We start from the raw sequence: 16,659 nt of genomic DNA, 5'->3' as shown, positions 1-16,659 counted from the left end.
ACGTCGGACTTGAAATCTTTAAACTTCACCAAGTAGGTGTAAGCTGTGGTTCTAAATTTTCTAGAGGAGCGCTTTTCCGTCTCTCGAATGTGATAGTACTTTTCAGGGTTTACTAAGGGTGGTGAACTTTGGTTAGGTAAAGACTCTCTGGGTCTGGATTCTGGTTCACTCGTATCATCTTCAAAATCACTGGCATGAATTTGTGCCAAGACTTCAGCTATTGTACGAGGCGATACATCACGTTTCTGCCTCTTACTTTCTTCTTTTTTCTTCACGAATTGATGCGATCGTTTCATCTTGACTACAAAAAGTCAAATGACTACATGTTAAACACCATAGGTCACTTTATATCCATGGCAGAACATGGTATATATAAAGGGTGTGTGTCTTGCCTTCCACTATTGATTTCACTCTCAAACCGAGCAGAACGATGGAAGAGCCTACAGAGATCGAACTTTTGATCAGAGCTTTGCGAGGGGTCATCAGAAAATTTTCTTCAGACAAGCCGACGGACTACTCACCCTCCTTTCGAGATAAAAGTCAAGATACTTGCTATATCTGTAAGAAGAAAGGGCATTGGTCTTCAGAGTGTCCAGACCGTCAAAAAAGCAAAACAGGTGCTAGAAGAGACAAAAGTCAAGATACCAGTTATCATTGTCAAGAAAAAGGACATTGGTCTTCAGAATGCCCTAAGAAACAACAGGAGCAACAAGAAGATGAGAGGGATTCTGGAGAGGAAGAAGAGGTACCCTCCCCCAAGGAAGAACCCAGACACGTGCAGAAAGAGAAACATGAGAAGAAAAGAAGAAGGGGAGAAAGTGAGAAAAAATGGAGGAAAAAACTGTGAAAGTGAAGAAATTAAAAAAAAAACAGAGAGAGTGAAGACAGACACAGAAGAAGCCTAAGAACTTTTTAAAGTGTTATGTTTTGAATTGGATTGTAAAATTTGTACCAGAATAGACCAGGCATAAAACGTAAGTGTCTCTTGGTTTTGATTTTTAGAATAAGAACCTACACTCACGCGTTCATACATTCACACATACAATATGGGCAAAAAAAGGGCTTTTTTGAGTTTTAATAGATGTTGGCAATTGAAATACTATCTCTTTTCGAGAGAAATGGGTGACCCTGAAAAGGGCCTTTGGGTATTTGTTTAAACAACAAACTTAGGAATGGGAACCAATCAACTTTAACTGCCCTAAGCCTTTGCCACGGCCAAGGCCTACTTCTGAACTGCCTCCTGTCGATTATGATTTGGTAGAAATCACTAAGGGTGGTACAGTAGGCGTAGTCACAGGGTTGGGTTGTTTAGCTCGGGAAGGTCTTTTTCTCTTCAGTCGTAATAAAGAAGTTTGATACATTTGTTTCAGACTTCTTAACTCTGCTAAAATGTCTAAAAGTACTGTGACCGTTTGACTTTCACTACCTTGTTTCTTCGCTGCTTCTTCCTGTCGTTTCCTTCTTGCCTCTTCTTTTTGCTGTTGTTGCTGAAGGAGAAAAACTTGTTCTGCTTCCTTTTGCTGCTGTAAAAATTTCTCCAATTCTTCTTTCTGTCTCTGTTTAAAATTCTCCACGTGTGGTAAAGAAAGAGAAGGTGGCGAAGGTACTGGTTCCGTCATTGTGATATGTCAAGGCTGTTGGCACATTCGAGACTATTAGCACATCAACACATTAAAAAATGCAATGCATTCGAAACACCACTAGAATTCATTCATAACTCTAAACATTTGTACTCGTGATAGAATGCTGAGGAATATGTGGGATTTAATTCGCAATACTGCAAGTTCTTTTTAAATTGTCATTGTGTAGTCTCAGGAAATAAACTATTTGTTGAATTTTACAAAACTTGCTTTTTTCGCTCTTTTCTGTTACTTAGTTTAAGATCATAGAGTTGTAACATATTTTTAAAAGATACTGAATAGTTACAAGTGATTGGTCACCTCGCAAATACGTACGTGTATTGCTCATCATTGAACTCTTTCGAAATATACATGGCATAAGGTGAAGACTCTATATTGAGATACAACTATATAGAAAGAAATTAAGGTGACCAGCAAGAAAATCAAATTAACGAGGAAGAACCATAAAACCAACGATTCTGTCACTGTGAATAACGAACCAGTAGAGGAAGAAGAGGTATTCACATACCTTCAAAACAAAGTGTCCACAAATGGAGGGGGGGGGTAGCAGCAGCAGCAGCAGCAAAGCAAAGTAAACCTTCGTTACAATGAAAAACATACGTAAGTCCACACTGAGAATTTTCCAGAAGCAAAGTCACTCGAGTGCTAATGTACGGATATGAATGCTTGAAGTTAACGTAAGAATAGCACAAAGTTTGAAATCTTTGAAAATAAGTGTCTGAGGAATATTCTTGGCATCTTCTCACCTAAAAGGATCAGCAATGAAGATCTACAAAAAAAAACTATGGACAGAATCAACATCTCTTGTCCAGATTGTGAAGAAAAGAGTACGGGGATGGCAGGGGTGTGTATGTCGAAAGGCACTGAATGGACCGCCCGGGTCAGCCCTCCGCAAGACACCGAATGGGGGGTCGGCCCAAAAAGACTTGGAGAAAGACTGTAGAGAAAGAGATGAAGGAATGCGTCCTGATATGGAATAACACCGCGTGTAGTGCTGCAGACCGTCAGCAGTGTCGCTCTCACGTTGAAGCCTTATGTGCAACCTAAAGCACGACGAAGGATGATTGAGTGATGCCCTTCATATCAGAAGGCTATATTAAGATAGATTTGTGTGTGTGTCTTTATATATATATATATATATATATATATATATATATATATATATATATATATATATATATATATATATATATATATATATATATATATATATATATATATATATATATATATATAAAGACACACAGAGCGATATTTGGCCTGAGTGGTTTGAACGTCCGCATCGAATGCGGGAGGTCGCGGGTAAGAGTCCTGGCCGAATCATACCAAAGACTTATAAAAAATATACTAACAACTACCTCGCTTGGTGCTCAGCATTACGAGGTTAGTGTTAGGACTGGTTAGCCTGATGTCAGGATAATGCGTCTAGGAGGGACATGAAGCCACATGTCTGATGCATGATGTCCCAGTGCATGACATTACTATAAACTGCAACACTGCAGACATCATAGCGATATAACTAAAATTGCTAAAGTTACGTCAGTGGTAGGAACCCTATTTTACACAGCGTGCCATTTTTTCCGGATTAATTACAAAAATGAACGAGCGCGTGCCACTAGTAAGAGCGTAACACTGTTAAAATCGAGATTTTAGTCTGCCCTTCGCGTGCAACGAAAAACCTATAGACGTGCCATCTTCTGGCACGCATTCCGTCGATTGCCTACCCATGAGCTACGTTATAAATTTAAACTACATACACGCACACACACACGCACACGCACACGCACATACACGAGCAATAACAAGTTCAGCCAATCAGGTGCAAAATCGTATCATTCCATAATTTATTTGGTGCCAGTGGGGCCCCGAGTGGTAGAATTGTCTAAAGCGCTCTCCGTTACGGATCACTGCTATCTCACCTCTGTCTGCGTGGGTTCGAGTCTAAGATTCGGCCAATGTGGGTATGTGAGAAAGCTTGCCAGTAGCTTCTCGTGGGTCGGTGGTTCTTCCCGGGGTTCTCCCGTGTTTTTCCTCCACCATAAATACTGGCCGCCATGCATAGCCTATCATGTGCTGTAAAATGGCGTTAAACCCCACAACAACAACAAAGCTAGTACCAGTAACTAATCAGACTTCAGATCACCTAATTAATATATTAAAATATCGCCAATATGCACATCTATAGGAAATATTCATGTCATTACACAAGTTTGATCAAATTAAATCAGAAATACAGCTTCTAGAATGGTAACCATCTAAGTACCACCTGAATACGCATACGTGTTTCTTATTATCATTCTCTTCTGAGATTTTCAGATATAACAAGACTTAGAGCAAAGTTTGAATATGTGTAGAAATAAAGTATTTATAAAAAGCACAGTCAGTAATATATCATATCATCTTATAAACATCCATCGATATCGAATATTTTCAAAATGATCTCAGGTCTCACGCTAAAATGTTTTATACCATACTTTGTCAAATTCAGTCTTGAAACTAAGAAAGTAACTACAATAAGCCAGTCAGTTGCATGATGACCATTATAATAGTCAAACTCATCCGTATTTGTGACGGCATAAACCAATATATTCAGTAAGTGTGATGAAAATGTTATTCAGAAATAGAACCTCTTGAAATAGAGCAAGCTCAGCTTCCCAGTGCGAAACAATCTGATTAATATGAGATTTATATTGCATGTGACTAATATGAGGATATATCATATCTGGTTAATATGAGGGTATTTCGCATGTACTTAATATGAGGAAGGGTCTATAATTTCTGGTCAATATGAGGGTATTTCGTATGTACTTAATATGAGGAAGGGTCTATAATTTCTGGTTAATATGAGGGTATTTCGCATGAACTTAATATGAGGTTATATTGCATGTGACTAATATGAGGGTACATAATTTCTGGTTAATATGAGGGTATTTCGTATGTACTTAATATGAGGAAGGGTCTATAATTTCTGGTTAATATGAGGGTATTTCGCATGAACTTAATATGAGGTTATATTGCATGTGACTAATATGAGGGTACATAATTTCTGGTTAATATGAGGGTATTTCGTATGTACTTAATATGAGGAAGGGTCTATAATTTCTGGTTAATATGAGGGTATTTCGCATGTACTTAATATGAGGAAGGGTCTATAATTTCTGGTTAATGTGAGGGTATTTCGCATGAACTTAATATGAGGTTATATTGCATGTGACTAATATGAGGGTATATCATACCTAGTTAATATGAGGGTATTTCGCATGTAATTAATACGAGGATATATTGCATGTGATTAAGTTATATCGAATGTGAATAATATGCGGGTACACCATATTTGGTTAATATGAGTGTATTTCGCGTGTAATTCATATAAGGTTATATTGCATCTAATTAATATTAATTTCAATCCCACGATGAATATGTTCAATAGAAAAGACAGAATATTAGGGGTCTCGAGTGAACGAGTGGTCTAAAGCGCTCTCCGTTACGGATCACTGCCATCTCACCTCTGTCTGCGTGGGTTCGAGTCTCGGATTCGGCCAATGTGGGTATGTGAGAAAGCTTGCCAGTAGCTTCTCGAGGATCGGTGGTTCTTTCGGGGGATATCCCAGGTTCTTCCTTCACCATTAATACTGGCCGTCATGTATAGCCGATCGTGTGCTGAAAAATGTTTGTTAAACCCTACAACAACAGCAACAAAAAATTAAAGGGATATGAAACATGCAGCACGTTGTCACAAAACTAAATTTGCGTTGTAGTAGAGTGTTTGTGAACAGATGCGTACTTCTTTCTACATTCCTATAACACATATCAGTGACGCCCACAGCTTGAAAGTTAACCAACACGAAACGCATTTATCTTTCTATGTCATGAATACTTATGATAACCGCCCAAAATTATTTTACCTAGTGGTCCAAAAACAACAACCCAAAACACAGAATTTGTATCATGCTATTACTCCCTTTTGTAGCCTCTCACGTTGATATATACTTATTAGCGTGCAGTTCGCCCATGAGCTGATACTGAACGCAGGCAGCCGACAAGAACTTGACAGAGGACAAGCAACAACGATGTCTCTAACAAAAAGTCAGTGCGAAGAAATCTTTAAAAAATTTGCGGGTGCGGATAATTTATTGACACCCCAGGAACTAAAAAAGGCCATCCAGTCCTTCGGCAAAACCAAGAAAATGAGCAACAATGAGATCGATAAACTTGTCGTGGTAATTATGTCTCTCTCTCTCCTTAACTTCGTTTAAAACCTACCTTTCTGATAATCAGTTTTAATAATTAAAACTGTAAGCAGTATTTCTAGTTTTGACCATGTTTTTATCGTTTACTTTAATTGCTGTACTGGTAATATATGATAGTCGTTGTAGATGGACTATGACGCAAAACGTTCTTGAGTCACACCCGTGCTACTAATAGTCTAATTTTTGTTTATAGTAATAATCATACTAGTAATGCTAGTATAGCAATAATCATACTAGTAATACTAGTATACTAATAATCATACTAGTAATACTAGTATACTAATAATCATACTAGTAATACAATTTTGATAAAAACCTAAGAGATGGATCATTTAATTTTCCTTTGTCAGGAGGTTAGGGCTTGTTCGTTTGAGAAAAATAGATCTCAGTACTCAGAGAGCCTGCAGAAACTGTTTTTGACACATCTAATTGTAAAAAAGAAATTATTACATCAATTATATGAGTTGTAATAAGAATTATCTACATGTTAAAAAAAAACAACAACCTTATCCTGGTTCTTAAGAAAAGTCACCAGCGCCCTCGAAAATTTAAGGGATGAGCGTTAAAGTACGTTTAGCAAAAATGTAATATCTATTAATGTCCAGAAGGAAATGTGCTTTTAGAAGTGTGTGTGTGTGTGTGTGTGTGATTTGGATTTTTAACATGGTTTTATCAATTTTTTAGTCATATCGCCACAATGTCTGCAATGTGGCAGTTTATAGTAATGCCTAGCACTGGGGCATCATGCCGCAGACATATAGCATCATGTCCCACCCAGTCGCATTATCCTGACACCAGACCGACCAGTCCTAACACTAACCTCGTAATACTGAGCGCCAAGCGAGGCAGCTGTAAATACCTTTTTTTTCATAAGTGGTATGACTTGGTCGGGGTTTGAACCCTCGACCTCCCGCGTCCGAGGCGAACGCTCAAACCATCGAGGCTACCGGAGCGATCGGTTTTTCTAGAGGTTTAATAATTATTAAGCCTCTGGGCAGAAGATTCAAAGTTACATTTATGTGCAATGTAGGTACTAAGACAGTTGCTTAACAACAAACTTTTTACTAATTTGTCTCAAAATGCTTTGATGATGTTATTTGGATTAAAATCGCTTACCTACGGATAATGCCACGTGCGACGAAGCTAATGTTTTTAAGTTTCATACCGTTATATAACACAGCCCAAATACTCTAAGAAGATATATAATTTTATTGACCTGGGTTGAACTATCTGTTAGATTCCTTTTGGATTTATCTGAGTGCAACATACATACATACATACATACATACATACATACATACATACATACATACATACATACGGGCCCCGAGTGGCCGATTGGTCTAGAGCGCTCTCCGTTACGGATCACTTCCATCTCACCTCTGTCTGCGTGGGTTCGAGTCTCGGATTCGGCCAGTGTGGGTATGTGAGAAAGCTTGCCAGTAGCTTCTCGTGGGTCGGTGGTTCTTTCCGGGGTTTTCCCGGGTTCTTCCTCCACCATTAATACTGGCCGTCAAGTATAGCCTATCGTGTGTTGAAAAATTGCGTTTAACCCTTCAACATACATACATACATACATATGTACGGGACGGAGTTCGGATCGACGAGTGTCTAAGGCGGTTGCCTTCAAAGATCACTTACATCTCACCGTTGCGTAAGGTCGAGTACAGACAGACTCGATCAACATGGTTCTGAATGTGCGCTTTCCGGTGACTTCTCGTAGGTCGGTGGTTCTTTCCGGGGTCTTCCCAGGTTGCTTGCCCACCAAATATACTTGCTGCCAATCATCTATGGAAAATATCACAAAAATGCGTGATTGTTCATAATTGGACTGGCTATGTGGTAATTGACCTTTTCGAAGAACGGAAACTGCTATGGATACCATTTTGTTTCTATTGGCACATTTGCTTTCAACAGAAATTCTACTGCTAAATACATACGTAAGTGGACGATGAAACCTTTTATTTAAAAAAAAAGTTGATGAGAAAATAAATGAAGTTATAAATACGTGAAAGTTTATTATTTATACTGGGGAAACCACCTGAGTTAAATACTAGCTTGAAAAAAATCTCTAGTCCAACCAGTTTACTGTATCACATAATGCATTTAATTCCTACGTGTGCATTATTTGTATATTAATTGTTACATCGATCGAAAAATTCTAAGGAATTGAGTTTGAATTTTAACGACATTAAAGAGTTGCTTCTCAAAACGGGACATGATTGTGTATTGAAAATGACTAGTTTTTTGTGATCATTGGTCTGTAAGTTTTTATCTAATATCCTTCCATGGCAATGTTGAAGAACTCGCAATTACTGTAGCTGATATTTTCGTCATTCATTCCGTCATTTTCTACGTTCCCAAAATGGTTTATTGTAACTGATTCGGTACGATTTCTTGTACAAATGTTGTATGCGACGAAATGTGATTGAAGAGCGTCCTTATGTGTATATTAAAATATCTAGGATCGACATATAAATTATTCTTGGACGTTGAATTCCTGTTGAAGCATATCGGCGTACAACCTGTTTTGCAACATTTTACTGCTGTGGGCGATTGTTGATGTCTCGCCGTCCTAGGTCTGCCGTAAAACACCGCTTCCTTTTTACACATTAAAGGTGAAACTGAAACGTGGCGCACTATGTACATCAGACTTGTTCGATTACCTTGATCTCCACCTTTTCATAACCAAGCTCCATGGAGCGTAAGGGGATAATTAGCTGTTTGTGTGGATGAATGGAGATAGATGTTTAAAACCAGTTTGCAGGAAGGGCATTTTGTAAAGACGTTCACTGCAAAGCGAAGGGAATCATTCCGCTTAGCATGCAAAATATTCAATGTGAATTTAAATGTCTAAACAACAACAACAACAACTTTGTCCCATTATAATCCTTGTCTATATAAATGACCTACTAGAATGAATAATATCACTGGTCAGATGCCTCATACGACGATGCTGTCATGATAATCATTTAAATGGCACAACAAATGGCAATACGCTACATAAAGACATGGGAGCAGAAATGGGATATGCACTCAAATTTGCCCAAAAAAGTCAGGTCTTGCATGTCACTTGCTCCAGAACACTTATCACAAAAAGTCTCCAAAAATCTTCCATGGACAAATATTAGAGTGCTAAGTATACTACAAAATACAATGGACCGCTCCAGTGGCCTAAGTGATTAGAGCGTTCGCCTCGGATGCGGGAGGTCGCGGGTTCGAACACCGGCCGAGTCATACCAAAGACTTAATAAATGGCACTAACAGCTGCCTTGTTTGGCGCTCAACATTAGGAGGTTAGTGTTAGGATAATGTGACTGGCAGGGACATCATGCTACATGTCTGCGGCATGATGCCTTAGTGCTAGACATCACTACAAACTGCCACACTGCAGACATCGTAGCGATATGACTGAAAAATTGTTAAAGCTACGTTAAAAATCCAAATCACACACACACACACACACTATACGTTTCGATGTTACAATTAAGTTCTCTAGAATGCAGTGTACTACACTATTTGACTACATCGCGCACTACACCATGCGGACCATATTAAAGTGTTCCATTATCGGAATAATCAAAGTATCCTTAATGATGATCCGAACGGTTGTGATACGAATGCGTTGATGCTATCACGCCATTTAATGGACCCTTTATATCAGTAAATGGGGATATTTGATCGTCGATAGAACGGTTCTCTTTAACGGGAATTAGTGTTCTTTCTAAAATTTAAGACCACTCCGGTGGCCTAGTGGTTAGAGCGTCCGCCTCGGATGCGGGAGGTCGTGGGTTCGATCCCCAGCCGAGCCATACCAAAGACTTATTTTTAAAAAAATGGTACTAACAGCTGCTTGGTGCTCGGTATTAAGAGGTTAGTGTTAGCACTGTTCGGCTTGGTCTCAGGATAATGTGACTAGGTGGGACATCATGCTACATGTCTGCGGCATGATGCCCCAGTGCTAGACATCACTATAAACTGCCACACTGCAGATATCATAGCGATATGACTGAAATTTTTTTAAAGCTACGTTAAAAATTCAAATCACACACACACACACACACACACACACACACACACACGCTAAACTTTAACGATTATACAACAGGTGCTTCAACAGTTATATTAATTAACTATGAAACAGTTTGGAACAATGGACAAAAAACCTTGCTTCTAAGTGCCAGCTTTTTTCAATCTGGTCGACAGAAAGTTAATTGCAAGAAAGCAAGTGGTATTGTAAAATTCTTTGGCGTCGTGCAAGTCAGAAATAGAGACTAGTACACGAGTATTCATTTCAAATGAACAAAAGATTAAAATTATATGACGATTTTCATAAATAACATTTGATATGAGCACAAATGTATGATTCTATTTATCGCAAGACAAATAATACTGATTTTTTTTTATATAAATTTGACTGAACCGCAGAATAAGATAGTGGAATGACTTTTGAAATACATTCCGATACTTACATTCTTACGGGGGCCCCGAGTGGCCGAGTAGTCTAAAGCGCTCACCGTTGCGGAACACTGCCATGTCACCTTTATCTGCGTGGGTTCGAGTCTCGGGTTCGGCCAATGTGGATATGTGAGAAAGCTTGCCGGTAGCTTCTCGTGGGTCTTAGTGTTTCTTGGGTTTTCCCGGTTTCTTCCTCCACCATTAATACTAGCCGCCATGTATAGCCTATCGTGTGATGAAAAATGGCGTTAAACCCTACTACAACAACAACAAAAGCAGCATTCATACGCTTTCTTTTTATGACTTTCTGACGTCATGAGGTGCTGTTACGTGAGTCACATATAGAACAATTATGATATGTGAATATTAAGGTCGATAACACGGTACAGTTCTGCGCTGGATGCATCACTGATATATAATTAAGTAATAACTTTGGAAAGATGGTGGATATACAAGCTACTGATGAGGTGGCGCTCTTCAGCTTCGTATTTTGCATAGAATTTCCTCACTGGTTATACTGGCTATTTAAAAAAGACCTTGTATATCTTGGGTATTGTTCAAAGAACATTTAATCCCCTTTATCTTGGTGTATGATTGATGGGTGTAATATGGGTTATAGAGTATGCAGCTTGGCTTTACTCCAGACGTGCCTCTTTCAAAAACTGCTAGCTCCGCTTGGTTATTTTCACTTCCTGGACTTCAGAGGTAAATTGTATTAAAAACAAAAGTGTCGATAACTTTGTTCTTACATTTGATATATGTAGTAATTCATCCATTGCACTTTCAGAAGCTGGCATTGTCTAGTTGGGCAAAATTCATTTTCCCTATTTTAATAGGTGCTAAAGATAGTTTAATTTAGACTGATTCAGACTGATTTGTTTTTAGCATAAGGGAGCAGTCATTTTAGTTACCAGTGAGCTTAGATCATGTACAATTTCCATAAGTACAAATATCTAAAGAAATTTCAGCCACATTACATCAAAGTAGCATAGAGGTATGCCGACATTCTCTCCACTGTGCATGTTTCGAATGCAAACAACTTCACCTTACATACATCACTCTCTCAAAAGTACATAATAACTGGAGAGCGCCATCTGTGCAAATGTACTGAGTGGTAAACAAAAGGGAGACAAATCAATTACTTACTAGTAATGAAGTATTCCGTTTTCGCATACATTAAATAACATAATAAAAAAATGGAGACTTCTTATCTGATTTATTTTCTTTCAGTCGTGTTTCCAAGGAATGGACCAAGATGGTGACCAAAAAATAACTCTGGCTGAGTTCATGAATGATATGACAAAACCAAGCAGAAGGTAAGACGTTGTTTTGACTACATGGCGCTGTTTTGGAGATTGTGACCAGGAATATGATTTACCTTTGGTCCTTTTTTATTTCTTAACTTCAGTTGATGACATTGGTTTTTATAGAATCAGGTTAAATTTTTAATCAAGGTGTAACTTTTGATTACCCCTGTTTTGCAGTAACTATTATGGCGGACAAAGCCCGCCATATTAAATCGTAATTAGATGAATCAAGATGGCGAACTGAAGGTTTCCATCTTTGTTCGTACCTAACCATTTTTTTTTTTTTTTAGGTGAACAAGATCATGTCTCTGTAGATAGATTCTTAGTATGAACACGTGGTACAGATTAACCTTATGCGGAGTCACGGGAATGTTTAGCTAGTGACCGGTTTATATTTACAACAATATTGGCAGACTAGCTATACAGTGTATTGATAAATGTAGATGAAGTAACTTGTTCGAGTCTGAGGAAATTCTTGTGAAACGTGCATCATTAGAAACGACATAGGATAATTTTCTATTGGTGCTTATATTCGTAATTTATGTGACGGTTTTGCGTCATCAAGCCTTCTTGAAAACTCGACCGGTACACTGAGACGATCAGCTGCCAGCTTGTGAACCTCTCAGATAAAATGGTCAAAAAATCAAAAAACTATTGAGCTCTATGGCATGGATTTGTACAATTTATTTCAAGACAAATTATATATTTATCTCAGTGACAAAATCTGATGGCATATAATGTTTTTGGTTACAATCAGGCCAACAATTTGCAAAGCGTATTGATTACACGTCGTTTCTAGTTTGGAAGCCTGTGGTGTACTGTCCATGTTTCCTTTTATTAATAACAGTTGCTTGTTTCTATTAATAGTGAAAGCCATTATTGTATGTCTAAGGACGTAAGTCCAGTCTTATCCTTTATATGAAATTATACCCTCGTCATAGCTTCACAGCAAGTTTTAGTACGTAAAAGAAATGTTTAATCATTGGAATATGGATCCTCTCGCAAAAGGTATTGATATTGTGTCTTATAACAGTCTTACCAGCGTCAACATTGAAATTCACGGTTGATTAACGATTTTTCACAATTGGTAACAATTTAAAGGTTATAAAGACTCTATCTTCATGCTTATAACAGAAATGTCTTCGAATGAGAATCGTGATCACACTATTTAGTTGCGTTTTAGCATTTCATTGTTTCAGTCAAATATTTAACATACATACGTTTGAGAAATCTGCATCATTTTTTTGTAGTGGTCAGTTATCTCACCAACTTTAAGTTATTAAGCCTATATTTAGAATATTTACTTTGTCAGATTTAAGTGATACATAATTTTCAGCAAGTCCGATCACTGGATTCTACGCTTAAATTTCATCCAATCAGACAATTTTATTCTAGATTAAAGTTTAAAGTTAAGGAGATAAATTATGCTGGTGAAATCAATACCATGTCGTGTTTAGTGTTACCGACTTTAAGTCGGTATTTATTTTTAGCAGCTCTTTCTGGTAGATTTTTCCGTGTTGTTCCAATCGTCTCCCCCCACCCTCTCTCTCTCTCTCTCTCTCTCTCTCTCTCTCTCTCTCTCTCTCTCTCTCTATATATATATATATATATATATATATATATATATATATATATATATATATATATATATATATATATATATATGTGCGCACACGAAATGTGTTAGTTATTAAAGGATTGTTGAATTTATAGTAGATAGGAATCGTAATACTGCTTTTGATATATTGATTTGCTTGGTTTTAGTTGATTTACCAAATTAGTGCTCTAATATTGGCTTATTTCTTCTTTCTCATTTATTCGTTTTAGTCTATATCAGTTTAATATTTTTTTTTCTTCTACAATGCATTTTTCAAACTATTTCATCTGGTTTTAATGTTAACATCTCTGATCCTTTCGTAAATGGTGTTATATCGAGATTATTAATTTATTTCTATTCATCTTAAAGACAGAAATTGGAGGAAACCTTCAAAAAATGGGACAAAGATGGCAGCGGCTATCTCAGCACGAGTGAGTTGAAGAAGGCCATCATGGAGACAATGGATGAAAAAACTGCTGATGAAATCATCAAGAGGATTAACGACGACCATGTTACGCTGGATGAGTTCATGGCAATCGTTAACTGAAGAGGAAATAATACATCTATAATTCTAAATATATATTTATATATATTATATACATGCTTATAAATCCCAAAGCTCTTATGTTCATGTACTAGTATTTCTTAGGTTATTGTCGGTCTTTTGGAAGGGTTTACTTTTCAAACCGTGTTGTTACAGGCATAAAAGACTTGCTGTAAATCCTCACGGTTGATTTCTTGACTTTACTGAATTAGATTAGTGTTTATATTTTCAAAAATTTATTTTGCCAGAATAATTGTTTTATAGGGTCATTATATACACTGGGAGAGATAAACGAGAATACGAATCGTAGACCATTACCTGTGTGATGGAAAAGCCAATTCCACGGGATGATAGCAGATGAAACTTTCGTATTGTTTCGAAATAGCTTTGGGAGATACCAGCCTTTAGCTCTCTGCATCGTACATAAGTTTTCAATCCGAAATGCTTGTTATATGAGAATAAAGACGAAATACAGTGTCGATGTTAACAATCCGTGAAACCTTCAAGTCAGAGAAACCACGCGCTGATTACGGTTTCCCACGCATTCGTTACCTTCTAATGTTGGAAAATGTTTTCTAATTTAAGAGTAGCTATATTTAAAGAAGCGCGTGGACAGATTTCAGTACTACCGAGAGCAAGCTTCCAATATAATTAATTTAAAAAAGCTTGTGATTAGTTTGTAGCACTTAGAGTTAGTTTCCAATATAATGAATAAAGATGTACTTTAAAAAAATAGTTTTGTCATCTGATAACCTCTGTGTCCTCTGAATAATTTTGGTCTTAAATATTTTGAACAAAGTCAGATGCTTTCCATGAAAAGGCAATAATACCCAAATTATCTTCTTTTGACGTTTGAAGGAAATGTAGAATTGCAATGCTTGCTATGCGATTATATTTGGTTTTTATTTTCTACTGTACCCTAACAACTTTTTTATTTTTATTATTTACATGAAGATGTTGTATCTATAGATACATGGACAATTTGCCCCACCCCACCCACCCCAAAAAATTAATCAATTCTATTCTTTTTTTAAAATAATGCCTCCTGTACTTTAGCTATGCAATTAAAATAAAAGATATCATATCGAGGGATATTTCATCTGATCAATGTCATACGAAATTTACGTCGACACGTTTTTTATTTTTGTTGATCTTTATTTTTATAATGTTTAACTATTTAGTAAAAAATGTGAATAAAAATATCTTACCTGTCAATCATTACTGTACAGTTGTTTAGATTACCCATGTTATCCCATAGGTCCTTGCTACTATGGTTTTTGATTATCTCACCTGTCTCGTTTTAATTATCTCACCTATCTCGAAACTCTTCTAACCAAATAGGTTTTTTTTTTTTTTTACTCCCTAGGTCATTAACTGGTACAACCTACAACAACAACAACAACAACAACTTGCACAACCATCACGTTTTTAATTACATCTAAGCAGGTAGACAAATGTACTGAACGGATGAGTACTCCTCAGTGACGACCGCACTTACATGTATATCATGAGCAACCAAATGCTAATAGCAGCGACATAAGGCTCTAAGATATCAGATTTAGACTGTACACTTCAAATCCTGAATGATGCAAAGAGCATATATCGCATTTTGAGAAGGAACAAACAAGTCGACGAACCATAAACATATATGTAGATATACTTTTCTGGCCCAAAAGATTCCATTTGGGCCGTTTGCATATCTAATTACACATCTGTGGTAAGCTTGAGTAAAATCGTTCCTTTCGGAAGCTCAAGAAAGATATGTTCTTTTATGGTCTCCATTTTTGGGAAGAAATTTCAGCCGAGTTAAAATTCATCGAGTTAGAGCTCAGGCTAAAGATAGATATGGCGTATGCCGATGATAGTCTTTGTTATTCGCAGTTGTTGCGTGTAATGACAGAGTAAGTGAGTACATCCGGTAAGTTTAAAGGGACTGTTTACATATTGTATTGAATTTTTGTAAGCAAAATTAGAGCAGGATTTATATTTCCACATGTAACACAAAACTATATTTAAGGTGAAAAATATGTATTAAAAAAATGAACTCAACCATCATTTCTTCTTCAAACTGGAAACAAAGTTAATTTTAGTCGTCATTTTATTTTCTCGTGAAAGACTGAAAAAGTTCAAACACGAGGAATTTTAAAATTTCTCACCAACCAATATACTTTCTTCACAAAGATTCAAAATAAATTTTATTTACTTTCATCTTTTAATAACGTCAACGCAAACTTGCATACGTTACATTAATTAGCAATAAAATGTGCACATACACACACACACACATATACATTCTCACTCTATTCACGTATAAAAGTAGACAGTGGGTGGCAGGACGGATTCGTTAATATTTAAGAAGCGAACAGTATGCCTTAGACGGAGAGCGCGCGTGTGTGTGTGCGTGTACGTGTGCTCTAATTCCTTCCTATGGAGTACCATACCCTACCACTAACTGTAGAGTTATAACCCATGTTTAGTTTCTGAGAAAAGTACCTGTATAGCTCGAGCTTACAAAACTCACCACTCGCGTATAAAAGTCCTTCATCCCACTCCCAATGTAAGCACAGACTGTTTACAACACATCAGAGAGTAATGTAAAAAGTTATGTCCCTTAGCACGTTACCAGGTGTTGCTCATGTAGAATACGACATTGACGGACTAGTTATATTGTCAATATGTATTGTGATGTTGATTGTAATTCATCTTACTTATCGATTTATAAGCTTGGGTTCTATTTAACACTAATATGAAAAACGTATTGTACCATTGCCTTTTAGGTTTACGAATGTTTATTCTAAAGGTCTCGTAATTTAAATGTAGTTCCTAAATTGAACAGTTAAAATTATTTTTATTCTTTATGACT

General features: G+C 36.9%; 1 protein-coding gene across 1 annotated transcript; it reads left to right on the top strand.

Moving 5' to 3' along the window:
• Nucleotides 1-5,639: 5,639 nt before the first annotated feature.
• Nucleotides 5,640-15,011, top strand: LOC149776236 (calmodulin, striated muscle-like). Its single transcript, XM_089942633.1, has 3 exons — nucleotides 5,640-5,860; nucleotides 11,579-11,664; nucleotides 13,622-15,011. The coding sequence occupies exons 1-3, from the start codon at nucleotides 5,711-5,713 to the stop codon at nucleotides 13,797-13,799; spliced, it is 414 nt and encodes a 137-aa protein (XP_089798759.1). The 5' UTR covers nucleotides 5,640-5,710; the 3' UTR covers nucleotides 13,800-15,011.
• Nucleotides 15,012-16,659: the final 1,648 nt, after the last annotated feature.

Source organism: Sinohyriopsis cumingii, chromosome 18 (genome assembly GCF_028554795.1).
Source record: "Sinohyriopsis cumingii isolate HCF-2022 chromosome 18, ASM2855479v2, whole genome shotgun sequence".
In the NCBI taxonomy this organism is placed as follows: Eukaryota; Metazoa; Mollusca; class Bivalvia; order Unionida; family Unionidae; genus Sinohyriopsis; species Sinohyriopsis cumingii.
The sequence above is the reverse complement of the archived record's forward strand: the minus strand, read 5'-3'. Positions and strand labels throughout refer to the sequence as shown.

Coding starts and splice junctions, on each gene's coding strand:
- LOC149776236 (XM_089942633.1), top strand. CDS start 5,711: ATGTCTCTAACAAAAAGTCAGTGCGAAGAAATCTTTAAAAAATTTGCG. Junction 5,861..11,578: donor AGATCGATAAACTTGTCGTG/GTAATTATGTCT, acceptor ATTTTCTTTCAG/TCGTGTTTCCAAGGAATGGA. Junction 11,665..13,621: donor ATGACAAAACCAAGCAGAAG/GTAAGACGTTGT, acceptor TTCATCTTAAAG/ACAGAAATTGGAGGAAACCT.